Source organism: Antedon mediterranea, chromosome 9 (genome assembly GCF_964355755.1).
Source record: "Antedon mediterranea chromosome 9, ecAntMedi1.1, whole genome shotgun sequence".
NCBI classification, from domain to species: domain Eukaryota; kingdom Metazoa; phylum Echinodermata; class Crinoidea; order Comatulida; family Antedonidae; genus Antedon; species Antedon mediterranea.
Genome location: NC_092678.1, coordinates 4,383,760 through 4,410,178, shown reverse-complemented (window position 1 = coordinate 4,410,178; position 26,419 = coordinate 4,383,760). Strand labels below are relative to the sequence as shown.

At 33.7% G+C, this 26,419-nt stretch overlaps 2 protein-coding genes across 5 annotated transcripts in view; both read right to left on the bottom strand.

Moving 5' to 3' along the window:
* Positions 1 to 1,340, bottom strand: part of LOC140058445 (voltage-dependent calcium channel subunit alpha-2/delta-3-like) — a 43,242-nt gene extending 41,902 nt beyond the window's left edge. The window contains exon 1 of the mRNA XM_072104057.1: positions 1,199 to 1,340. The gene's annotated coding sequence lies outside the window, so the exon portion shown is untranslated. The remainder of the gene's footprint in view (positions 1 to 1,198) is intronic.
* A 363-nt stretch (positions 1,341 to 1,703) lies between these two features.
* Positions 1,704 to 26,419, bottom strand: part of LOC140059463 (calcium-dependent secretion activator 1-like) — a 28,838-nt gene continuing 4,122 nt past the window's right edge. Inside the window, exons 2-24 of one of the 4 annotated variants that reach the window (XM_072105388.1) lie at positions 23,493 to 23,573; positions 23,133 to 23,290; positions 22,821 to 22,914; positions 21,813 to 21,934; positions 21,369 to 21,617; positions 21,035 to 21,101; positions 20,562 to 20,670; positions 20,010 to 20,213; positions 19,482 to 19,618; positions 18,887 to 19,074; positions 17,861 to 17,962; positions 17,460 to 17,523; positions 15,925 to 16,048; positions 15,678 to 15,701; positions 13,717 to 13,826; positions 12,300 to 12,323; positions 9,213 to 9,369; positions 8,332 to 8,473; positions 7,827 to 7,982; positions 7,371 to 7,521; positions 6,833 to 6,991; positions 6,400 to 6,612; positions 1,704 to 5,495 (exon numbers count right to left, since the gene is read on the bottom strand). In XM_072105388.1, coding sequence (XP_071961489.1) covers positions 5,310 to 5,495; positions 6,400 to 6,612; positions 6,833 to 6,991; positions 7,371 to 7,521; positions 7,827 to 7,982; positions 8,332 to 8,473; positions 9,213 to 9,369; positions 12,300 to 12,323; positions 13,717 to 13,826; positions 15,678 to 15,701; positions 15,925 to 16,048; positions 17,460 to 17,523; positions 17,861 to 17,962; positions 18,887 to 19,074; positions 19,482 to 19,618; positions 20,010 to 20,213; positions 20,562 to 20,670; positions 21,035 to 21,101; positions 21,369 to 21,617; positions 21,813 to 21,934; positions 22,821 to 22,914; positions 23,133 to 23,290; positions 23,493 to 23,573 — 3,021 coding nt within the window. In that variant the 3' untranslated portion in view covers positions 1,704 to 5,309. The remainder of the gene's footprint in view (positions 5,496 to 6,399; positions 6,613 to 6,832; positions 6,992 to 7,370; positions 7,522 to 7,826; positions 7,983 to 8,331; positions 8,474 to 9,212; positions 9,370 to 12,299; positions 12,324 to 13,716; positions 13,827 to 15,677; positions 15,702 to 15,924; positions 16,049 to 17,459; positions 17,524 to 17,860; positions 17,963 to 18,886; positions 19,075 to 19,481; positions 19,619 to 20,009; positions 20,214 to 20,561; positions 20,671 to 21,034; positions 21,102 to 21,368; positions 21,618 to 21,812; positions 21,935 to 22,820; positions 22,915 to 23,132; positions 23,291 to 23,492; positions 23,574 to 26,419) is intronic. The other 3 variants (XM_072105389.1, XM_072105390.1, XM_072105391.1) reach the window with 3 other exon arrangements.

The window sequence follows — 26,419 nt, the reverse complement described above, 5'->3', positions numbered from 1 at the left end:
TTTGTAAATGAAATTTCTGTGGTGCATTTATACCCCAGGAGGGGTTTATGATAACGACAAGACTTAATCGTATTTGGGTCAAGAGTAGATGCATATTAAATTTGTTAGCGATAAATTAGCTTAGCAAATTCCCGAGGGTATAGGGAAAGTTACACAACGTGCGTGATTGATTTAATTTCTAATGACCTCTCACAAAGTGCAAGTTCTATTAATATTAAAAAATAATAATGTAGTAAAACTATCTACCTTGTGTGTAATATATATTTTATAACCCATTATTGAGGCAATGCGTACAACAGTTTATTGGCCATTTTAACGACATGACAATACTGTATCTTTTATTAGTAGTTGTAATTTTATACAAGGATACTACTAGCAGGATTGCATTCATGTTAACAAACTGTTTTAACTACGCAAATTGTTAATATTGTTGGTGGAACTGTAAAAGATGGTTCAAAAGTGCATGTTTTGTGTTAGCAGCGTAGCTTATATGTTTAATGCTGATAGAGAGTTTGGTGGAACTGTAAAAGAAAGATGGTTTAAAGGTGCATGTTTTGTGTTAGCAGCGTAACTTATATGTTTAATGGTGATAGGGTGTTCGTTGGAACTGTAAAATATGGTTTAAAGGTGCATGTTTTGTGTTAGCAGCGTAGCTTATATGTTTAATGGTGATAGGGAGTTTGGTGGAACTGTAAAAGAAAGATGGTTTAAAGGTGCATGTTTTGTGTTAGCAGCGTAACTTATATGTTTAAGGGTGATAGGGTGTTCGGTGGAACTGTAAAAGATGGTTCAAAGGTGCATGTTTTGTGTTAGCAGCATAGCTTATATGTTTAATGGTGATAGGGTGTTCGGTTAAAACTGCCTCAATCTTGAAGCAAATTTCAGTTAAAATAATGTGTAATATATAATACCAAATTCATTAGAAACTAACATTTTTGACAATAACACAAATTATATACAAACTAAGTGGTCAAGTAATTTAAATGTTTTCAAAAGTAACTTTAAGGCATTACTGTAGTTTAAGTTTTATTGTGTTACTGTTATTTTTATATTTTAGTTTAAAATGTACTATTGTACCCAGGGCCCCAAGGGAGACCAGTCTTTTTGACTGATTGGGCCACCCTGGTTAAATATTGTTAATAAATAAATAAATAAATAAAAATCAACCGTAGGATCGCAAATGAATGAACAAACTTACTTCTTATTTTTTTCGATTATCTTGTTGTACAGGTGGCTTGGTTGGCAATTTCACCTATCTAGTCAGCTACATGCGTCATCTGTAAAATGCAAATGAGTTAAAATCATGGGGAAAGGGTGACGAGTTGGTTCAGGCCCCGTTTGGAAGGTGAAACACAGGAAAAAGGGCATACCAGAAAAACGTATCATAGGTGAACAATACCATGTTTTGGCTACAACTTTAGAAATTCTTAGGTTAGGATCTGTCTGATAATAGTACATACTTCCACAGTATGAAATTACTTGGCATGTTCCTTTTTATAAACAGTATTTAGTCAACATTACTCAAACAATATTTTAATAAATCAACCGCTTAATTTCATTTTAAAAAGATTAAATTTTAGCTATTTCAATCTATGATTTTTAAAAAGGCAGCAGCTATATAAAATCGTCTCTTCAACCATTCTTCCGCCAGTCTTTGTCACAATATTATGACAATCATACAAATCACATATGAAAAACTGATGTACATTTCTATCATTTTTATTTAGCACGAAACTTGTTTAATTGCACATGATAGAATCATACTATCTTCTCACTATGCACGAAGACTTTTGCACAATTATTAATATCAACGATAAATGGTAATAGCAAGTGTAATACTATTATGAAGTATACAGCATATAATTGAATAGAAGCTAAGCACAAAAAAATGATTAAATAATAAATTCTAATATTAAATATATAATATTTTCATTTGTTTTTACTCTATCCATGATTATGTATAGAATTGTTAGTTCATGTGCAGTTATAAAGGTATAGGAAAAACTGAAAGTGAATTTGTATTGCAACCTATTGGCCTGGGTTGGCATTTATCAATATTTGCTTAAATTTTTGCTTAAGCTGAAATATTTAAGAAGTGCTTAAGCAAATAACTTAATCTTATTTATCAAACTGTCTTAGCAGAAAAATTGTCTTTGCTTTGTAACTTACGAATAATAATGTGTTGATGATTATAATATTGATAATAGCAACGATGATGATCTTTATTGATCACAAGATAATAAAAAAACATGCTACACAGTACAATAAAAACTAAAACGATTCTCAACTTAACTATATACCATGCAACAGCGAATCTAAATATATTATTTGCATTATGTTTGAACTGCATTATAGCTGCCAATGCTACAAAAGTCTACCGTCAATAAATGATATAAAGTTGTCATAAATTATGTTAATTACTGAAGTATTACAAAACACAGTCACTATTACAGTATATAAACATCTATGATAATTATTATTGCCAAGGTTTAACTTACAAAGAAATCAACTACAATAAACTGCTAAGCCACGCCCATTTTCAGAAAGTGTCAATCAAACACTGCAATTTGTCCAATCAATGTCATTTAATTGAAAAATAAATGGTTCAGTTTTTAATTTATCTCTATAAATGTCAAAAGTACTAAAAAATAAATATATTTTTATTTAGTCAGTGCATTGACCAGATCATCATCGATAATACGGATGCACAATATGTTAGAGTAATTATTATCTTCAACAGAATTAATAAACTAAACACATGTTGTTTTTGGCTATCGAGAAAATCCTTTTACTGAATTAAACCCCTCAGATTTAAACCAATAACATGCTACGGAAACAACTATGTAGAATCCCAATCAGGTTTTACTATGTTTGATTAAAACCAGAATATGAGCGTGACTTAGCATTACTAGTGTTATCTACATATTAAGTGCTGATTTTTCAATATCAAACTAGATAGTATATTATACAATGTACATCATGATAAGTATTAAGAGGGAGGGTGTAGGGGTACCGTATAACAAAGTGCAATGGTTATGCACACTTTGATGGGCAGTTACATCAGTCAAGGGGTTTAGACTAGGTATGGGGTGGAGTATGTTTGGCAGTAATGCTGAGTTAAGGGACGAGGTGTGGTAATTGGCAAAATGGTTCACAGGGGTATTCAAATTCATACCCTGAATATAATTTTAATAAATAAGTTTTCCATCTTTTATTTTTAGGAAAAATGTGGATTTTTACATGACATTTAATTGCATTATTTAAGGTACTGTAGTTTCTATTATGAAATTCATTCAAATAACTAAATTTCTTCACCATATACTATCAATTCAAAAATGTAAACACAATAATATATATATAGTATATCACTGTTTTAAACGTTAGTTTCCATACTTTAAACTCATATATTTGAATAACTTAAAAATGTGTCTGTTTCACTGAGATAATTTTAACTATTTACAATTTTATTTTCAAACAATAATAATGCAAAATAGGAATGGTAATAGTCGGAGAAATATGCAATAGATTCCTAACAATTAAAAACTATTATATATATATATATATATATTTTAAAATGTGACCATAGCGAGCAACAATTGCATAAAATAGACAGAATAATCTCATATTGTTGGATTAACGCATCAAAGACGAAAAAAGAAAAAAGAAATACTCGATTGGAATAGTATTTGTGGTCCATTTATGTTGGGAATGTACTTTGAATATTTATTATATCATAATATTATATAATAGTATGGGGAATGTCTATGCTTGACTTTACTTTTATATCAATATATAGATTTATAATAAGTAAACAGTAAAGGCGGTAGCTGCCCGCTTTTACATTTTCTCTCCTGTTAAAATATTTTATTTTAGTATTTAGTATTTTAGTAGATACTCGGAATTTAATACAATTATGTATTACATTGATAATCTATAATATCTATTATATTACTGATTGCTTTATACAAAGGTCACAGTTCATTTTGATGTGTTATTCATGTTGAAATACAATTGCTTAAAATACATTGTTAGAATTTATTCAATAAAGAAACAAAAATTGCACATAAATATATGAGATGCATTGTTAGAAACATATGTTAAATAATTTACGTTTTAAATTCTAAATATTCAATTTTAAAAATCCAATGTTAATAAATTGTATAAATACAGAAGGAAGTTTATATTATGTGTTTATATTTATCACAGTCACTGCTCTTTTCATTAGCACGCTTCATTAGTGATTTCCTATTATTAATAATTAAACATTGCACTCAATTTTTCATACATTTTTCATAGAACACAAATTGATTACGTTAGGGTATGTGTAACAAGTTAAAAGTACAGATTCGGTCAAAACGAGTTACGATGACCGATGACCTAGAAATAATAAAGGTCATTGTGAGCATACAGGGAAATTGGAACATGCTTCTCCACTGTATTCGACAAAGCTTCTAGGGTGATGACCAAGAACACATGAATGCATAGGTATTAGGACATCGGTCATTGCAAATCAAAAGATCCATATTGTAATAATACTCCATATCAGCATGGAGTATTATAATAGTTAAGATATTTCCAAAAAATATTAAAATTATATGTAACACAGCAGTTGCATGTTGTGCACTATTTTTGTTTGTAGGGTAACAATAAATAATACAGAACATGCACTAAGGCTCAGGAATGTGTAATATTAATTTCAAAGGATTCCATGATATAATTGTAACACAATTCATATGACTGGGTTTATGTTCCATTGAACATAGTATCTCTAGTTATAACAATATGACTGGGTTTATGTTCTATTGAACATAGTATCTCTAGTTATAACAATATGACTGGGTTTATGTTCTATTGAACATAGTATCTCTAGTTATAACAATATGACTGGGTTTATGTTCTATTGAACATAGTATCTCTAGTTATAACAATATGACTGGGTTTATGTTCTATTGAACATAGTATCTCTAGTTATAACAATATGACTGGGTTTATGTTCTATTGAACATAGTATCTCTAGTTATAACAATATGACTGGGTTTATGTTCCAGTGAACATAGTATCTCTAGTTATAACAATATGACTGGGTTTATGTTCTATTGAACATAGTATCTCTAGTTATAACAATATGACTGGGTTTATGTTCTATTGAACATAGTATCTCTAGTTATAACAATATGACTAGGTTTATGTTCTATTGAACACCATATACATTTTCTTTACTTTTAATAGAAGTTGGTCTAAAAAAGTGGGGAAGATGATAGGGGTCTTTTGATTGGACGAGATGGAAAACACGATACATAGTAATAATCTTAATCATCATCTTCGTCATCTGAATCATTCTTTTTTGAGAATCCGTTGTAGACTATTTTGCCTTCGCCTTGCATGACGGACGCCGTCGCTTCTTCAACCTGCAAGCGTTGCTTGATGGTCTCGTACGTTCGACTATTCAGTATCTTCTCTGCCACGCAATGGAGTTCCATGTCCGTGTACATTTTCTAATAAAATAAAAACGAAATAGACGCGTAACGCAAACATTTTCAAGTAGTCAGGAAGCTAGCTAGGCCTAAAGATAACACACACTATAAACTAACTTTATAGACTAATACAGCTATAGAAGATGCTACAATATAATGTCAAATATGACAAAACAATACAGTGTTATTAATTAAGCCTAGCCTTAAGTAAATTACAGACAAATTGAGTCACATCTCTAAGAAAATCGCTGAGACATTGAATGACTTCAAATGTAACATACAGTAAGATTTAAACTTGTGTACGGAAAATAATTTGACCAAGTTCACCCTCAATGAACCGAATTATGAACTTACTTATATTAATAAAAACTATGCTGGGCTGTGGCAAGCAACAAGTGGCGGCTTGCTCGTTGAACTTTGAACTCTAAACTCTACCTCGTGTTGATACGGTTCATTGAAGGATAATATAAGATGCGAGTCAGACACATATTTTACAACATAGGGTATAAATAAATATCCTATTGTGCGAGTACATCAACAGATCAATTATTTTCAATCAATCAATTTATTATTCTACTGTATACAAATGATTTTCTTTAATTTTCCAACACAATTTCTTGTCTAGGCTCATCTGTGCAGTTGGCTAGGCACAAAGTATATGGTATAACGTTGTTATTTACTTTATTTCAATTCTACATCCAACAGGCATTTGCCAATTACATACAGGATGTTCATACAGTTACAGTAAAAAATGATTCTTTTATTTGAGAATATGACTCATCTCTTTTCAGCGTTACAAGAATGTGTGGAGGATGGACGTGGAATAGTGTAAGGAGGAGAGTTGGGTGGGGAAGCGGGAAAGGATAAGGAAGGATAGAGAAGAGACATGGCACAAGAGATAAATTTAATCTAAACAAAAAAAAACCTTAGTGATCCTGAGGAGTGTGTTGAGTTGATAGATGTGTAGTTGTATTTCCATTCTATCCGATAGCCAATCACAAAGTAGATTCATATTTGACGTGTACCAAGCTTCGTAGAGACACAGTAAGAATTGATCATCGTGTGTTCTAGCCGTTATGTCTTCCAGGTTGTCACAGATAAATTCTGCATATGCATCTGCGAGTTCCATTCCTGGATTCTGAAAAATAATATTGTACTTAATATTAACTTATAGTGTGATATCAAGTTTGCGGTACACCTCGTATATTAGTTATGAAAAGTGTAGAGTTTCTTATGATTTGCCTACGACCAAATGGGATGGCATTTTATTACAGAGTGTTTATTATAGTATCAAAATACATAGAATTAGATATTTGTGACAATAACAATTAATCGCAATTAAAAATGGTTAAACTTACTGTGAAGGATAGAATCGAAGCAAAGAATGTGCCTTCATCATACCGTGCTAACTTGTCTAGGACGTTTCGTAGCACTTGCGTAAGTTTCGTTACAAGTTCATTCACCATCTTTTTGTTCTCCCCTTGGATTACAGATTCAATCTGAGTGTGGTACTGATACTAAAAAAAACATATATATGTATACAAATAAAACAAAGAAGCATTAACTAAGTGACTTACGCGATGTACACTATCTGGATGACAATAAATGCCATTTTCACAAAAGTAACACCCCTAGAAATTAATGGAACATTCAGTTACAAGAAATACATTTTTGTACTACAGGACAAGGGTTTTGTTGGTAAATGGCCGGAATAACATAATATGTTAACAATTATGTGTTTCATAATGTTATTCCATTTTCAAGTACAAAAAAAAGTGTGATGTGCCCAAATGTGGTAGTAATATGAGATCATTTTTCATCACATTTTTTTGTCACATAAAGTTTAATAGTGTAGACAGATGGTTTACTGATGGTTAAATTAAAACGAATCCTTACGGTTTCTTGATCCCTATTGGGTGGACAGAGTTTGAGAGATTGGTTTCTAGCATCATTTAAGACATTGAACATAACGCAGATCTCTGATGGTACTCTGTAGTCAGTCGTTGTGCGACCTTTTTTAATCCAACACTCAAAAGCCTTCATGGTCCTTAAAGAAATACAATAAAACTAATTTAATTTTTATCGAAAGAACACTTACCTAATTGGTAATTATAATTGTTTTAGCGGACAGTTTAGATGTGGGTAAGCCTACCTTGGGTTAAGTTTACAACCAGGGTTATAAAATACAGAGTACCTACCCGGGATGTAGCTAAATAAGTCTAGGGGTTAAACAAGTTAAGCATGGGTGGTAAAAAGTACTTTTAGGTTTCTTGGGTGGGTGCTAGGCTGAAATTAGGTCGTAAAACAATTTTGAGGATGGATGTTCAGCTTGGCATTAATATGTCACTATACCTGTTTACACAGGATTCAACCATGTCGGCTGCCATCTGCTTGAGCCTGTGATCCAAGTGTCGAGCAAATTCCTCATCTGGCCAATGAAGCTCTCGAATGAATGATTGAAGGGCGTCCAACTTCCAAAATATCTCTTCTGATGTTGGAGTGCCATTCCTGATGGCAGAAAACAGTTTTCAGTTTCATTGACAGTTTTATTCCAAATGAACATGGAATGATGGGATAAACCACCACTAGGTGATATACTGAATACCATTTAATTATTTTAGAAATGATAAAGATAGAGGGTCGAACACGGAACAGTTTGCTTGACATGCAGTTGTCCTAACCATTAGACCACTCAGTTTTCCAGGGTATTGTTCAAATTTGATTGGATAACTACTCTTTAACACTCTCGGATGTATGATTGCAACAATGGCCAATTACCACAAGGTATTTTGTCTATCTTTTTTCACAATTATTTGTTCGAGAAATAAATAAATGAAATGAAGATATGATTGCTTACCCTTCAGGCTGCCAACGTTCCTTTTCAAAGCCCTTGTGTATTGACTGGGCAATCGATGACTCCATCAGGTCCACATACCGAATCACTTGTGATGCAAATGTATCGCGTAAGTGCTGGTGGAATCGACCGCCATTCAAATTAGCTGGGGGTAAAAACCATTCAAATCTTATTGTTGCTTATTGAAATACAAAACAATTTTATAATTATTCTGCAAAGACTTTAGAAACGTTTTAAAACTCATACCAGTTGGTTGATCCAGAATTTTAAAATAGGGCCAAGGGGGGTTGCCTCTAGGGCTGAGTGGGGTGCCTACTGTAGGGCTGAGTGGGGTGCCTACTGTAGGGCTGAGTGGGGTGCCTACTGTAGGGCCGAGGGGGGTGGCCTGTAGGGCTGAGTGGGGTGGCTACTGTAGGGCTGAGGGGGGTGGCCTGTAGGGCTGAGTGGGGTGCCTACTGTAGGGCTGAGGGGGGTGGCCTGTAGGGCTGAGTGGGGTGCCTACTGTAGGGCTGAGGGGGGTGGCCTGTAGGGCTGAGTGGAGTGCCTACTGTAAGGCCGAGGGGGGTGGCCTGTAGGGCTGAGTGGGGTTCCTACTGTAGGGCCGAGGGGGGGGGGGGTGGCCTGTAGGGCTGAGTGGGGTGCCTACTGTAGGGCCGAGGGGGGTGGCCTGTAGGGACTTAACAATTGCAAACTGAACCAAAATTTCTGTGTTGTTTAATGGTATTGTAATGTTTTGATTCAACTATGTATACTCTATTATAATAATTTGTTTAATATGAAAGTATTTCAATACTTCGTTTGCAAGAGAAATAGTTTTACAAATGGTTTAAACAACATTTGTCCCTTCCCACTAACGTGAAGTATGAAAAATGTTTAATATTTACGATCACTTCTTATATAGTCGTTGAGTAGCTGGAAGAGAGGGAAACTGTCCCAAGTGTCTTGTGGCTGAGCCTCTAACGCTGCGTCCATGTCCACTGCATACAGTGACCAAAACAACTCAGCGTGTTCAATGAGCAGATCGCTAAACCAGGCAAATGCCTACACATAAAACAATTAAATATTATTATTATTATTATTTAGGCAAAAGATACATTTTACAAAATATAATACAAATCAACACATTACGCAAGGTGAAAATATAAAATCATAGTCACTAGCTGCTAGGAAAGCACAAAAGCAGCCTAAGCCACTGTCACCAATTAGGTGTGTACTTCCAACCAGTCACTAGCTGCTAGGAAAGCACAAAAGCAGCCTAAGCCACTGTCACCAATTAGGTGTGTACTTCCAACCAATGACTACATTAATAATCATTCATTTATTTTATTTCAAATAGTATATCCATATAGCAAAACATACAAAACAAAGAAAAACTTCAACTAGAAAATTACCAACTTCCACAATCACAACCTAAAATATCAATTTGCAACAATGCTGGTGTAGGTTACAGGTACTTTATTATATTTTTATTAAATTATGGTTAAAATTATTTCTAAAATCTCTCAAGCTATTGGTATACCCATGGAGGAGCAGAAAATACAGAGTTATGGAGTAAACTTGGCTTTCACCTTACAGTGGGTTAAAAATGGCTAGTATGATGATAATATTTTTCATCTCAATTTTCAACAAGGCCATAAGACATTTTCTACAATTATATAGAATAAAATGTTAAACAAAATTGATTTTAAGTATTAGAAAAGTACAATACAATATTTATAACTTTTCAACAATTATTTGTGAAGTGAATACAAATTGTTCAAAGAGCCTCAAGATGGTTAGAATAGTTACAATTTATACTAGAGCGTTAAAATAATCAAAATATGCATAGTTTTCAAAACAAATTACTGACAATAATCAATTGAATTCCACAAAAAGTGCCATATTTCAGCATTGTTACTTGGCTACTATTAGAATGTCATTGTCACAGAAACTGACAGCAGGTGGGCTAACACAATAGACACTTCTGTGAAAATCTATTTTAGTACTGGCACTGTGACAGATAGACCCATTTTGGTACTTTCGGTTGGCACTGTGTACAGTATCTGTATTTAACTTATGAGCATTATTGATGTGTGTAGTGAATAATGTGTGTAGCACCAGATAACAAAGTGGTACATAGAAAATAATTGCAAAAGTGTAAAAAGACTGTAAACACCTATTTTTAACTTTAAATGTATGCAATTTTAAAAATGAAAATACTTTGCATCATTTAGTGAGAGCCTTGAAAAGGGGAAACAATTATAATAAATAAAATAAAATGTGATTTTTTTATAGCTTGCTAGTTTTTTGTTTACGTGATACAAAAATATAATTTGGAAAATAAAATATAAATAAAATCTATTATCTTTATAAGGTATTATAATTATATAAAGGGTGAATGCATAATTTATAGATATATTATGCCTATATAAAAATGTTGAATACATAACAATACACAAATTAAAAGCTGAAAAACAATATGCTGTAGTCAAACTACAGTAAGATGGGATTTTGAACGACAAAGAAAAACTAAAATTCAAGAAGGAAATAAAATTTAAAAGAACAAAAAAATGCAAAAGATGATACAATACATAATAAATAACAAGTAATAATAATAATTTAAAAGTAAAGCACTATTTAGGATGAAACGGTGTAAATTTGAAAAGCCTGAAGCAGATTATAAAAGCAATGTATTAAAAAACGATATGCAAGATATTATGTAAAAGATAAAAAATGATACTGGTCTCCGTCCAAAATTATATTATATTTCCTCACTGAACTGTTATGCGCGCATGGCTCGGACACGATTTGAAAAAAACGATACTTATTTGTACAGTATGTGTGCAAAAAGGATTTGTATTCAAATATCTTTTCAAATTGAGATAAAAACAAGAACATCTATAGTGAACTATTATTGGAGTGAGACCAGTAACTTAGATGTAACAAGTTCATTATCTATCACCAAAAAACAATAAGAATAATAATAATAATATAATAAGAAATTACTTTTTAAATATAGTTAAAGTTAGGAATTAATATAAAAAGCATTTTTTTTACATTTTCAAAACAAAATAAGTTATTAGTATTAAGGAGGATATAGGGAATCTGATTATTAGGCTCACAAAACAATGTTATATTAATAATGTTATTTTGCATGAAAAGGTATCATGTCAAAAATATTCTACTGCAGTTACTGCAATAACTACGTATAAGTTTGTTTCAATTTAGTTTATGAGGCAGTCACTGCAAAACATAGTGTGCATGATTACCCACAAATCAGGTTTAAAGACATAGTTACTGCAGTAGAATCATTTTGAAATGATCCTTAAAAAAATATATAAAAAGTAACAATTAGGAGTAGAAAGTGGGTAATCTTGCTCACATGAACGTTTTAATTGACAGATTATTCATATTTTATAATGAAAATATTTATTGGTTTCTCAGTTTTTAATTTTATGAATATATATTCATCTGTTGCGTCACTTTTTAAATTTCTCAAATTTTAAACGTTCTTTGTGAACAAGATTTAGGAAAATATAGATTATTGCTTGTTGTTGCTGGTTTCTATGGAAACGTTAAAGGAATAATTGATTAGGCATGGTTGCACTAACTTAAGTGCATTAATGGAGCTGCCTGCCTGTCGTGTAGCATATACAAACTTTGCATTATATATGCATACTAATTTGCATTAGTTGTTTACATAGAATTTACATATGTAAACAACTTGTATTGTTAACTGTAAAACGGAAAATCTGCATTTAAATTAAATGTACAAAATTGAAAGTAACAAGGTGCAAGAACAAAATATTTTTCCCCATTTGCATAATATGCAAATTGTAAATTTACATATATTGCACTTATATTCTAATTTGCATATGTCTGCATGACATTTTATCACATTACTCCATTAAAAAACACTAAAAAGACAAAAAACACTTTTACATTCTATTGCTGAAAAATTTTGTTTTAATTTGAAGACATATAGGATATACCTGTGACTCTTTGGGTTGGTCACGCTGTTAAAATGAACAATAGAATAAAAGTGAATTGTATAATAATAGAAAGATGCATCAAAGACTGGTTCACATCAAAAGACTATTATCCTGTTCAATGTGAACCAATTGGAAAGTTGTTGAATCATGAATTTTTTTATCGTGCTAATAAAAAAGATCATGGAAAATTGATACTATTTATAGAACATCATGATACATTCTACAAACACTTTACATAATAAAGATTAAGACCCGTGGGTATAGAGTATGGATACTGATTACAGACAGTAAGAGAATACTGAATTTCTCTCTGTGGAGATATGCGTAAGTGCTTTATTTAAGAATGTGATATTGTCAATGCACTTACAAGTTGGCAAAGTACTATTATAACGGCAATGTTCATGAATAAACTTAGACACAATACACCTGCTAAAAACAGAAATATAGTAGGGGCAAAGAGATTTATGCCTAAATTGTTAATGCTTGTTGACATACATTAGAGTCTATGGAGATTTTCAAACATGTTAGGCTAATGTTTCATCAGGGGCGAATCAAGGAGGGTTGTCTTTGGGACGCGTGCTCCCCTGAATCAGTCAAAATGAAATCATACAGTACTCTTTGACATCTATCAATATTATATGTTAGCACTCAAGCGAAAAATTTCCCAGTTATCGCCATAAGTTCCAAAAATGACCATGTTTGTCACTGAACTGGAACTTATGCACAGATTGTACAGTGATTTCTTTTCTGATGGTATTTATTAAACCAGTTTGTTTATTATCATGATGCTCTATATAACAATGCCTTAGGGCAGTATCTCAGTAGTAAAATGTTCTTAATTATAAACAAGATGATGACGAACACAAATGGATGAAATGAGCACAAAGTGCAAACGGCCCTATGAAGATAGATACAACAATGGGTGTATAGGATAATACAGCAACAACAGGCTTTACACACAGCCAATATGCGCATACACTATTAAACAAAATGTGCAATTAACACTTGTTATGGATTCTTATTAACTTTTCAAAAATAATTTCATAAATAAAATAAGAATAACTAATCAAACTGAAATATACAATAAGTATGCGTAATATTTTTTATGGAGGAAAGTTTCGATTTGATGCTGAGTTTATGTTAGTTTCCTGTAGCCAATCAGATCAAAGCAAATATTTTCATTGGTATCATTCTGGTTTAACTAACAAAATATTTTACAAAAATAAAAGTCCAGAAACCCATTTATAGCTATTGGGGGAACCCTTGACAAATGTAGGGTCGGTAAAAAATCTGTTGTTTATTTTCCAATCTTAAAAAAAAAGTTGTAATCGCAGTTTTAGACGCAATTATAAAAATTGATCTGATAGACATTAGGAACGTACTACCATCAACAGGGATGCTTTGATCGGCTACGTACCTCGGCGTGGTGTTCGTCATTTTGTTGTAGAACATCAATGCATAACTCAGCCAAGTGGATCACATCCTCGAGTCGTCTTTCTGGTGGTAGATCAATGCTGTTCAAGCTTTCTGTAAATAATAAACAATAAATAAATAAACAATCATAAAAAAAAAAAATATTAACAATAGACAAAAGTAAAATATGAAATAGGAATGCAAAAAACCATACATAAATAAATACAAACAATTTATTTAACTATACCAAAAATAATATAATATGCAACATACTAAAGTATATAAATATTACTGAACACAAGTTACAAGAGGTTAAAAATAATTAAACTGTGGGTACAAAAGAATATTACAAAGTTAGTAAAATGTACATTAATTGTATAATTCAATGGAATGAAACATTCCAAGAATGTGCAGAGAGACTAAGGTCATGTTCGTACGGTGGTTAAAATAAGCGCTTAATTTCACCCATGCCTCGGGTTATAAATTGAGCGTTGTTCGTACTTGAAATATTTAACCGCTTATCGACGAATCACAAGCCGGAAATTACGTTTTAAGGTCAGTTGTCTTTACAACCTACGACCCATTTTCGCACGCTAGTTTCTTGTTGTATATTTTTTACTCGCGATCTTTCTTTACAATAACAATTACTTGCTACCTTTTACACTGCTTATCCTTGCGACAAACCTTATGCCTCTTAACGCCGATAATCCTGCCGAAATATGCCTTCTCCTGACGACCATTATTTTACTCATTGACGAAGAATTTGAGCCCAATGTTACACGACGGAAACACCACCGACCAGCTAGGCCTACTAAGCGGGGTGTATTCCTAAGCGGTCTACACCAACAAGGACAGCACCAGCTGACGATCGCTCTCGAAGCGTGTATGGAAGAGCTTCGTAGGAGAAATGACGGGCCTAGGCAGCGAACGTTTGTCAAAATTTGACACATTGCCTCTATCGGAGATTTATTATCCTCGAAGGCCGAGTATAATTAGATTATCGCTGAAATAACCTGCAAATTTGGTGAACATTTTGCCTCGAATTTTTTGTAGCCTGAGGCAAAAGTTAATTGGATCACGCGAACGGAAATCGGGAATAAGCTGGTATTTTCAACCCCTACGAACAGGCCCTAGTGTCTACACTTGCAAGAACCATGTGATATCCATTAGCCATTTAACAGGCACCCTCTCATCAAACAAAACATGCCTGCTTTGTGATATATTTATACTGGAGTGTGCCCTACTCATCTTACAAGATATGTACTGATTTCGTACACAAGCTAGTTTTAGAGATGAAAAAACGTTCGAGAATGGAAAGTCATTACACTCGCAAATGATCTGCAGCTACATTATACATCAGTGTGTATTTCATTTTAGGCTTTCAAATAGTTCAATCCGAAAATTAGTTGCTTCCATTCTTTGGAAGATTTTAAGAACTTATAGCAAGCTCAAACAACAGACTGACTAGGTCAAATAAAAGAATACATTATATAACTTGTATAAACAAAAACACAATCAACAGTGGGTATATAAAATATATACTAATATAACTATTAATGCATAGTAGAATTATTTTACTAATTTTTCTGACAACAATATGCACATTAAGGCATCCAATAGAAAATAAGGACAGGCAACATTGTGGATGACATACAAGGAAACACGGGTTGGTAATATACTCTATTTACAAATACCACCAGACTATTGCTGTCTGTCAAAACTAACAGTTAGTCAACTATCAAATATACAACTAAGCACGGATACACCAACTGGACAAAGGATTTATTTAGAAGCTAAAATTATTTAAATATAAATACTGCATCATAAAGTACAGGTTTCCCTTCAAATAGGACTTTAAAAAAATTGATCCAAGTTTTATGATCTGGTCTTTGACTCGAAACTAAAGCAAAGTCTAAAGGTCATTATTTGGAGGGAAACCTGTAGCTTTACACACACGATAATCACCTGTTCTTTCCCCACCCTTATCCGCTATATTGCAATTGAACAAAAAGAAAGGGAAACCAATTTGTAAATTATTCAAGAATCTTCAATAATACTCATATAGCTTTTTACTTAAGTGAAAACTTGTTCATGCTAAAATTATGACTTGTGAAAACAATAATGACTTTTTCTACTTAAGTGAAAACAAAAATTATGACTTTTGTATAGTATCTCAGTAAACTTACTATGAATCCATTTTTATTGTTCTCACCTTCAATCTTTGCATAGGTGGAGACCTGCTCATAGTTGACAAGGGCAGCATTTTTCAGACACTTCTCGATGGTACTGAAGACTTCTTCTTGAGGGATCGGTGTTGCTATATCCTTCATCAAGACCTAAAAGAAAACGAACATTCATTCTCCGTACTGTAAAGCTCTGTCTAAACTTTGTTTTGTTTGTTTGTTTTATCTTTATACTGGGTGACCTCTTCAGTCAAATACTGATCTCCCAGAGGGCCCAGTTGGTGATCAGTGGCTGTGATGTACTAATACACCGGGGTAAACCCCTACTCGTCTCGAAAGATGTACTAGGTTCTTTAAAGTGCACACGAGCAAGTTGTGTACACTGGACCTACGGTTTATAGTCCTTATCCGAGAAGACTCGTTCTACCACCAGAACCATGGAGTGAGTGAGCCTCGAACCTCTGCCGATGTTATGGCTATGTGATTACGGTTCCACTGTCTTAACCGCTCGGCCACTCACCCACCTATCAACTATCAAACTCTGTGACAAAAAAATGATTCATATCACTACCATATTTAGTATACTACTAGTTTGATAGTGTAGACAGAGCTTAACACTGCCAATGTGGAGTTTTTAGTACAGAATTGGGTGACATATGTTAAAGGGAACCTAAAAACAGGCCGGCCTTGCTAAGAAGAGTTCGTAACAGTCCTTTGATCTTATGTCTGGCTGCGACAGTACTGTTCGATGTACATATTCTCGTTGGCGCCCATGGTTTGGTAAAGGCGTCGAACTGATCATGTCGCAGCCACAGATAAACACCTTGACCTCCGGAGCTCAGCATCCTGTTGTTAGATTGCCTTGGTTTCAAATAATGTGTTCCCGGGGGGTGGGGGGGGGGGGTCAATTGTATATAAACCAAACGGGGGGTGCAGCAGCCACTTCAAGACATGAGGCACTTGCGCTACCTGTTTTACTGAAAAATACTACGGACTTGAACTACCATTTACCAAATAAAAATCCAGTTTTCTCTAAAAAGACGGCAAAAACAAGGCCACGCCAGAGAGGGGGAAATATTTGTACTGGTTCCCGGCATGATCTGCGCATGGCCAAAGAGACCGTTCATGGCAAAATCACGAACGTGTTTTGACAAATTGACAAGTTTATCGCTCGTCCGCGCGGTACATGACGACGATATCACAGTTGAATGATTTTGTCCTAGGCTATGTTTCGTGTTCTTTCTGCTGATGCGAAAACTCTAGGCCTATTCAAAGGTATTTAGCGATGGGCTTATATAGCCGGGCTTATAGCATCCATTATGTTAAAATACCTGCAAAATTTGGCGATAAATCGTGACATTTTGACACGGGTGAGCGGGCCAGGGACTTAAACTACTAATTTCACCCTGTCATTTCCCACACTTGTGCTACCAACTCCCCATAATTTCCCACACTTGTGCTACCACTGTACCAGGCCCTCGAAAATATACCCGTAAATGCGGCACCTCCCCGTATGGAAATATTTAAGAGTGACCCCCCCCCCCCCCGGGAATGTGTTACTTACTCTCTCCAGTAACGATAATGCTGCTTTCAAAGCCTGGTCTGGCCTTCCAAAAGGAAAGCAATATCTAAAATAAAAAACAAACTTGATAAATAATAATGATAATAACACATTTGTTTATTATTGCTGTTTTATTTTGGTTAACGCAACTTTTGTAAATATGCAAAATCGTATAAAGGTTATTAATATTGGCATTATTTTTATCCTCGAAAAAATTCATCTAGTCTCAAATGATTTATGTTAGTGCCAAAGCAAGTAAGAAAAAGAAAATACTAACATTATTTTTGTTGCTTAGAGAATTTTTTATGATAATGTTCAGAAAGTCAATATTTTAAACATTTCTAATTGAGAAATTGAAACTGTCATCAAACACAAACAATTAAATGGAATTAAAAAAGACGGACCTGAAATGTGTGATTTGGTATTCTAATAGTACTCTCAATCGTTCCTTTATTTCTTCAAATTTGTCTGTCTCTTCAACTGTCACCGTTCCGTTCCCATCGGGTCTGTAAATAAACTCATGTCTTATATACAAATGACAATTATAATTGTATAATTTAACTTGCAAATTTTGATTAATTCAACATCAGTATCAGTGAGCAAATAGGTTTATTGATTGTGTACCGTGGATATATATTCATATTTACTCCTCACCAAAATATATTCATTAATTATATTATAAATAATAATACAAAATTCTAACCACCACCAAGTACTGCATAATCATGTGCACCTTATCAATAATGTTTTTAAAAATTCAAAGACATGAAACAAATATAATAAATAATCCTCAACACAGTGTTATTTTCCAACGATTACCCATTATCCATTCAAAATTATAAAAACCCACATAATTTATCTGACAAAATAGTTAAAAACCACATAATTTATGTGACAAAATAGTAAAAACTTTTAAAATGATATCTAAATAAAAATACAATTAGACACAACATTACATTATTGCCGATACAAACCCAAATAACCCTAAAAAATAATCTCAAACTAGTTGAACCCAATCTACTCACATTAGAAACCAAAACCAGGCCATCATGGTACCGATCTAATACCATGAATTGTGGAAACTGCCATCAAAATAACAATTATAGTGAAAATAATCAGAATATAAATTGGAATTTTCCAGTCGCATAGTTTTTCATTATGTATCATTTACAATATAAGGGCGTTATCACTTTACTACATAAAGGTTTAACATGATTTTTTTTCCCACATTAACAAAGTATGATGTCCTTATCTTCTATACATGTACCATAACTCAAGTTGTTTAAAGCGGGGTCAAGTAGCCTGTTGCTAATTTGACCTCCCTGCACATTTTTTCCATTCTATTTTTATAATTACTTGTTGAAATGTTGAATGAAGTGTGGAGAAAAAAATAAACAAACAAACAAATCAAAATAATAAAATGTATTTACCGATTTCCGTGAACGTGGGAAGCACAAAATGCAAAACTGTAGTGGATAAGGGTGGGATCAATCATTTGCGAGTTCTCAGCGCGATCGAGCAGATTATCGAGATAGCACAGATGCCGATGACATCCACGTACACCGTAACGGGCGCAGTACTCGTCTAAGACAAAGATCTGACCGGGACTGAACCAACCCTGTGATGGTAAAAAAAATATATGATTATGATCAAATAAAGATTAAAATGTTGAATCATGGCTTCCCTCTCATTATTTGAAGTCAGTATTATACCATGTTGATTATGCTATAGTTTTACGTGCTGAATAAACAGCTTAAGGTTCAATCTGAAGGCCAATTATTTAACCTTCTCACAGCAAACTTTTGCTCCATCTTTCTCCTTATCTCTATCAAAAATGTGAAACATCATTCATGACAGCTGGCAAGGACTGGTAAAAGCGACAGTATACTAATTACTGTCCTTCTCGCAGGCGATAAAAGGGACATTTTGACGTGCTTCATTGCACAAATCCTCGACACAGTTTTAGCAGATTATGGGTTGTTGCAGCGACCAACAAATGTGGAGGTCATAGGTCGTCACACCTACCAAACAGGAAAAAGAATCATTTAGTCGATGGTCAAGCATCAATTCCTGTAGCAGCTTGAATAACTGGGCATGATTAAATGTACTAGGATTACGCTGAATGAACTCGTCCATTCCGTGTTTACGGGCACGATCCGCATCTGTAAAAAGCAATATATTATATTTGGTCAGCATACCAGGTATTTAGCAAGTTTTGCAGGGTAATCCTACACACTGTTTATTGCAGTGACTGCCTCATAAAAATATGTAGTTACTGCAGCAACTGCATTAGAATAATTTTGACATGATCAATAAAATGGTATACATTTAGTTAAGAGAATCTCTAAACTTTAAGGTGTTTATCTTAAGCTCTGTCTACACTATCAAACTTTAAGTGACAACAAAAATGTGATGTGCCCATATATAGACACGATGATCACTACTATATTTGGGCACATCACATTTTTTGTCACATAAAGTTTGATAGTGTAGACAGAGCTTAGCCCACTGGGAATGGTGAAATTGGTCACCGAATCTTAAAATGTTAATTACCTCCTTGAAGTCTGGAGATGATGGCGTTCGATCCTTTTCCTCCAGATATTTGAGTTGGTGGAACAGGTTTATATGACTGTCCAGTAGCCCTGTAAATAGCCTGAACCCACAGCTGCCTATCAACTTCTTCATCACAGGCAAACGTCAAGCTATCGCCTTCCTTCACAGCTTTGAAAAAGAAACGTCCTCCCTGGGCCTCAAGTTCTAAAACAAATTTGTTCAGAATAGTTTTATGAGTAATTACTTTCCCTCTTTCTTTCAACAAAGGTGAATGGTGTACTAGTACTGGTCCTTGTAATTGTGATACTATATCACATATGGTGGCTATTGACTGTGTACAGTTAGTGCTTACGGACACTGTATGTTAATACTCAAAACAATATCAATTCTGCATCCCATTAGACCACTATCGTATATGTATATGCATTTTTTTGTTTGTTTTGTAAACATATTCTAAGTTTTAACTCACCTAAATATATACATTGATACATTCATCTATAAAACTTTTGAATGGAAAACATTCTCAAACTATAAAACAGTTCTTCAATTTACCTTGGTCGGCGTCGATGTAATTAACTGTGAATCCATCGAGTTGCATCATCTCATTAGGATCGGCTTTCTTTTCACGATAACTACACATCGCAAAGGTATACTGGCTCACCTGAAACCAACAATTATAATATTATTGTAGACTGGTAAAAAAGGGTTACCCTAATACATTGCATCTGGAAAGTGTATACTGTCTCCAAATTACAAACACAATTTGCTGTACTGTTGTTAAAGATACCAGCTCTCTTTTGTTTAGAGATCGTAGTAGAATCAATCAAAATAAGCCCAAAAAAGAACAAAAAGGCCAATTCAGACGACTTAAAAACTACACCCGACGTTATCTCAAAAAGACTCATCTTGTCTGAATTCAACTCGGACAGCACCGATGAGTCAAGACATTTCGTTGGGCCTCGTCATAAGACGCAGTCAAAGTTGGCCTTTATGCGCAGATACCTGGTGTTCTTTTGGTACGTTACCTGCACCAGTACATAAAAGCGTTTCTTCCATTTTTTCCAAGCTGTTCTTCCCTGACAATAAGTCCACCTTAAAAAGAAGATAAGCAATATATAAAAGTGCTGATGGTTTTGAATAAACATTTTATACATCTTTATTACTTGAACCTGCGAGGATTGCATACATAAATGCATGTAATAAAAGCATATGTTTCAGTTACTTGATTTGACCAATACACAACCTTACCAGGATTCAGAACTAAACAATAATTTAGTTTTTACAATAGTGGACTCTTTATGCTTGTATTTTCTTTGAACACTTACCCACAATGCTTTCATATTTTCTTTGAAAACTTACCCACAATGCTTCATGTTTTGAGGTTTGTCCATGCGGACCGCCAACTTGAGGGTGATTTTGTCGGTTACAGACTTAGGTGTGTACAGTTTATACCACTCAGGTGTTTTAGGACTGTTGGGCGTTGGCCGTACGACAACCTTTCCAAGGAGCGTGTCATCGATGCTCAGCATACCTGTATTCTCGGTGTACAGCTTCACTTTGACAATCGGCATCGGGTGTGTTGTTGTAAAATCTCCTTGAGTATCCCACCTAAATATAAACAAAATATTTTTAATGTAGTATAACAGAATTTAACACAGAGCTCTAAGATTGGAATACCATAGTAGGAATCGGATAAAGATCTGACCATGTCTACAAACTAACAATTTTCCATTGAAAAAGCACTTGAAGATGAAAGCAATAATTTATTACTTGAGAGTCCTCCCCCTTATTATAATTACTTACGCTGGTTTGCTAGCCTCAGCTTGGTCTGTTTGTAGTTTGTCTCCGCCATCAACTTCCATAGTACAATAAACGATGCGATTTGGAGCAAGTGATTTCAACCCTTTCACTTCCATTACGAGTACCTAGAAAGATTCAAAGTACATTTGCAACTAGCATATTTTTAGTCGCGTGGAAGCGACTCTATAGTTCACTATGTCGGTCGGTCGGTCTGTCTGTCGGTCTGTCTGTCGGTCCGGTATCACTATGCGTTTTATCACTTTCTGACCTTATCTTGATATCAGTTTAATCTAGCTAGGTCAATTTTTCACAGTATATTCCTTATGGCCAGGAATCAATGTGGTTATGTTTTCACGGTGCGCAATACAAAATTACGCGGTCTACGCACGATTTAACGAAATCACGTTTGTAATCATATCTTCACAACCATGAATCACAATTAAATAAAATTTGGTACTCATAAATTCCAGGGCATAAATCATCATATGGCAATACAATTACGTGCGTAGCGCATGTAACGCATGCGTACGCGCGCTTAACATTTTCAAAATTTATTTTCGATGAAATAAGAGTACATTTCAGGCAATTTTAAGCGTTTACAATATTGCCATGAGTGCGCATATTTTTGCGCGCGCACTGCGCGTTAAATGTTATTGCGCACTCTTTTTGCCCGATTTCTGTTTTCTTGACTTACTTTTCAACTCGAAATTACGTTATACGAGCACGTCGAAAGTGACAGGCTACGCACGTGTAAATTAAAACAAAATAAATGTTTTTAAACATTTCAACATTTTTAAACATGTTCAGTAATTTCGGTCAGTATAGTTCACTATGTCGGTCAGTCGGTCTCTCTGTCTGTCTGTCTGTCTGTCTGTCTGTCTGTCGGTCTGTCTGTCGGTCCGGTATCACTATGCATTGTAGCACGCGACTTAATGGCTGTTGGCCTTGTTTTTTTATCGTTGGCTAGAATTTTAATATAGTAATATCAGTTTATCAATGTTTGTTACTTACCTCTAAGGTGAATGATAGAACAACATCCGCTTTGCTAAGTGTTGGCTCTGAATCTTCTGTCACTTCCATCATAGACACTGCTGTGTTTTGCGCTCTAATAAACAACAACATTATATTCTCAATCTCATACATTGTTTGGGTCTTCCTGAGTAAGTGTGCAATTTATTTTTTAATTTTACATGAAAACAAAAACAGTCTATAACACTATTTGGCTTCATTGCATTCAGATTTTAAGTAATTTACGAAGAATATAACAAAATCTATAATTAATAAACAAATATGGTAATTTTAAATGAAAATACAAAAAGCTACCTTTTCAGTTTTTGTAAGGAGTACTTTGAATCTGTGTTACCCTTTGACACGGGTAAACTTTCCAAGTTGGCCATCAGCAAATTCACCTGGGCTCTTAGTTCTTCAACGTACATTTCCTCCATCTCTTTCAGCACAAACTTAGGCCCTTTCTTTGGTTGCTGCAACAAACAAATTAATAACTGGTTAAAAAACAGTGCTAACAATTTATTTCATGCTATTTTCAAATATATTGCCATGTTTTTATTATTTTATAGACAATAAAGAGTATCAGTATCAGTAACTAGTCAATTAATTATTGATTGATTGATTGATTGAATATTCTATAACATAACATAATCACACAAATTTTGAAAGACTTACTTTTGCAATGGACTCAATGAATTGCAGTCTTCCGTCTAACTCTCTCCTTATTTGGGCAGCCTGTTCATCTGCATTATCAAGCTGATAAAATAATATTAAATGATTTTGAGTAAATTATTTATTCAACCTAATCAATGCAATACAACAACTCCCTGGCAATACTATCTAAAGCTCTGTCTACACTATCAATTGTTTTCCAAAAAAGAATGATGTGTACAAATATGGTAATGATATGGCTAAATATGGTGGTGATATGGCTAAATATGGTGGTGATATGGCTAAATATGGTAATGATATGGCTAAATATGGTGGTGTGATATGGCTAAATATGGTAATGATATGGCTAAATATGGTAATGATATGGCTAAATATGGTGGTGTGATATGGCTAAATATGGTGGTGTGATATGGCTAAATATGGTAATGATATGGCTAAATATGGTGGTGATATGGCTAAATATGGTAATGATATGGCTAAATATGGTGGTGATATGGCTAAATATGGTAATGATATGGCTAAATATGGTGGTGATTTGACATTTTGTGACCACATAATGGGTAAATCACATTTTTTTGTTTGACAGTGTAGACAAGGCTTAAAAAGGAGGATAAAAGCCCAGACCACAAACTTTACTCTACTAAACCCGTTTTTAAACCAATAAAATTTTATTTTTATCAAACAATGCTATAAACAGATAAGATAGCAAACTTCCTTATATATCAATTAGTAATTCTATACGTAGAAGGCGCACCGTTCTACATGGAAAACAAAATACTTCCCGTAAACAATTCTGTTAAATGATAAGAAAAAAACATCTGGAATTTAACTGTTATACAGTCACATTAGGATTCTGATCTGGAAGCCAGGACATTAAACACAACTATTATACAGATATTGACTGCTTAGAGGTTAAATATAAGATTTGACATCCCCGAGGGAATGATATTAAGTTCGAGGGAATATATATTTCCCGAAGCGCCAGCTGAGGGAAATATATATAACCCGAGAACTTAATATCATTCCCGAGGGGATGTCAAATCTTATATTTAACCGATATAAAAGGCAATATCTGTTATATTATATAGCCAAGAACAAGTCTGCTGGGTTGGGTGAAGCTAGGCTAAGCCTAGGCCTCCTATAGTATTTGTATTGTATTTAAAACAAGCCTGCCTAGACACCTTACCTTGCGAAGAATAATATACAGATAATTACTAATTAATGATTCCTTGGCAATAAAATATTCACTTAGGCCTAGGTCGTTTAAATTAACAGAAGAATTTCCATCAATAAGCCTATTAATAATAATATTATAATCAGGTAGGCCGAATAAACAATTCGTCTTCTCTCGATCTTCGAGGAGCCGAATCACCGGATGTTCAGCGCGTACTAGTTACTAGGTTACTACCGTGAGTATTGACCAATCACAAACGGTGTTTCATCACATTTAGGGTGGACTTATAACAAATGAGGGCGCTATGTATGCATAGCTTAAATAGTTTAGAAGATTAATTTCTTCAAGCAAATTCCGTGGCCCAGCGGATGAAACGTTGTCTTGCGATGGAGTGACAATTCCACCCGAGTTCAAGATCGAGTAGATGACTTTTGTTTATTTATCGGCAAACTCGAGTGTTGCACACGAAAATTACACAGTCAATATCATCGTACTCGAGAATTTATATGATTAATGACAGGGGACACGATTATTACGCGAAAATTACACAGTCAATATCATCGTTCTCGAGGATATATACGATTTACGATCCTCGCAGCGGTAGTCATGTGATGCAGTTTCAACCAATCACGTTCGCGTATTTATATAGGCTATGTAATATAACATATTATTAGCTTACAGAAAATTATTGATTTCCTAATAAACTACTTATGAAATATCTGTAGTATGTTTTAATTTATTACCACCCATAAAAAATGTATAGAATTGATTTACAGTACAACTGCTATGGAGTGCATTTATTATTTTACCTTCATTTTTTTAATTTATTTTTATTTTTGTGAAGCAAGAACTACTGCATATTATATTCATTCATAATATATGGCATAGAAAATTAGAACATGATTAAAATTAGAAATAATTTAATATTTTCAGCAATTAGATATGAGTAAGTAATACTAATATGTGACGTTAATTCCAAGATCTACAGTACAATAACTCCATTGAAATTCAACTAAACAACAATAATTTAAGCTAATTATTAATTATTAAAACGAAACCAATAATAAAGGATTGCTTGATAGCTATGAATAATAGTCATGCAGTTTGGTATTGAGCGAGGATGCCTAACAGCTATTGACTACGCACTGTACACAATTCATTCACATTTTACGCTTAAAATACACAGATCTCATTAGCATATTCTTACTAGCTGCCATTGATATTGGATACTACTATCAATTCAATGCTACTGGTTCAGTTCACATTTGATCTTTTAATATCATGAGCATTTAAGCATTCACATCAATTTCTTTCTAATTATAATGTATTGTCTTCATCTGTTGTTTGTTATAATGGTTAATTCGCTATAAACAAAATTATGCAAAATATAGTAATTTAATTTTTTTTTTATAGGTTGCTAATCGGGATCTCTATGTAATGTTTCAACTCTACTGTAGGCTCTATTAAAACTAAAAAAACACCAAAATTAAACACAAACTAGAATTTAATTCGTCACTTTGACGAATTATAGGTGATCATTTTTATCATTTTAATGAAATTAACATTTTTTTAACATGCACGTACGTTAACATATGATCGTAAAAAGCTGATGTACGCCATCCTATGACATGATGCATATACACTTATAGTGCTGAGTTGTACCTATTATGTTTCATATACAATATGTACAGTATATACTGTATATCTATATACAGTGTAGCATAGGTGAAATTACGGGACCCACATCATGCTCTAT